General features: G+C 45.3%; 1 protein-coding gene across 1 annotated transcript; it reads right to left on the minus strand.

Moving 5' to 3' along the window:
- Window positions 1-480: 480 nt before the first annotated feature.
- IFN-ALPHA-10 (interferon-alpha-10) lies at window positions 481-1026 on the minus strand. The gene is given in 1 exon segment (NM_001166310.1): window positions 481-1026. A coding segment is annotated over 1 exon segment (546 nt).
- Window positions 1027-1321: the final 295 nt, after the last annotated feature.

The raw sequence follows: 1321 nt of genomic DNA on the forward strand, positions 1-1321 counted from the left end.
ATATTCACTTCTAACTTGAATGTCACAATGACTGCATCATACATTATTTAATCAGATTGCACATTCAGGCTTGGTATTTCTTTTTTTAAACAAACAAATACAAGATGTTTCCTATAGTAAAATTTTAATAAATAAAGATAATAAATGGACCAAATACAATGATGTTTTATAAGGTGCATGTAATATTAAATATACAAAAATAATTTAAATCTTATAGATAGATAAATAAATAAATATTAAAATGGATAAATAAATAGATTAGCAAGAACATCTGTAATGAACCAGTTCCTGTAGAGTAGAATAGGATTTTTCTTAATATTTCTGAAAATCTTTGACAGATTGATTAAGTTCATGGCAGGACAACAGCACAAATGAGGGGCTGTGACATGGCAGCACAGGAGGAAGTGTGGGCTTGTTAGTCAGTGAGAAGCATTTCCGAGATGAACCAGGTGTCTGTCACTCCTTCCTCCTGAATCTGTCTCACAGGTTTCTGGAGGAAGAGAAGGATCTCATGACTTCTGCCCTGACGATCTCCCAGGCACAGGGGCTGTAGCTCTTCTCTTGCAGATAGAGGGTGAGTCTGTGGAAGTATTTCCTCACAGCCAGGATGGAGTCCTCCTCCAGCAGGGGGGTCCCTTCCAGCCCCGCCTCCTGCATGACACAGGCTTCCAGGTCCCTGAGCTGCTGATCCAGTCCAGTGCAGAACTGGTGCAGGAGGCTCTCATTCCAGGCAGCAGCCGAGCCCTCTGTGCTGAAGAGCTGGAAGGTCTGCTGGAGCATCTCATGCACCAGAGCCATGGCTTGAGCCTTCTGGACCTGGTTGCCCCCCAAGGCCTCTTGGGGGAATCCAAAGTCCTTTCTGTGGTCCAGGCAGGAGAAGGGAGAGATTCTCCTCATTTGTGCCAGGAGCCTCAGGGCCCTGGTGTGAGCCAGGCTGTGGGTCTGAGGCAGGTTGCAGCCCAGAGAGCAGATGGCATTGCAGCTGAGCAGCACCAGGGCCGTGAGGAAGGCTGAGGTTGGGGCCATTGGGGACCTTGCAGGTGCTTCTGTCCTGGCTGAGGTGGGTGACTCTGTGACCCTGCTCTCTAGGATGTCTGAAGACCTTCCCTCAGGCCTGTGTCTTAAATAGGAACAAATTCATTTCCATTTTCTGAAATGTTTTCTCTTACTTTCTAGTTCTGTTTCTGCTTTTCACTTTGCACTCTCCAAATGGGTTAGGGCAACATTTCTCAACCATTTCTTTTTCATTATTGCCTTCCCTTCCTCTCTCTACAGAGCCTTTTTAGATTTTTTTTCCCTTATTGTTCCCCCATGAAATTAT

The sequence above is a fragment of the Sus scrofa genome, chromosome 1 (genome assembly GCF_054392235.1).
Source record: "Sus scrofa isolate SSC_HxYL_T2T_F1_AM1 chromosome 1, Sscrofa_HxYL_maternal_Yorkshire_Landrace_v2.0, whole genome shotgun sequence".
NCBI classification, from domain to species: Eukaryota; Metazoa; Chordata; class Mammalia; order Artiodactyla; family Suidae; genus Sus; species Sus scrofa.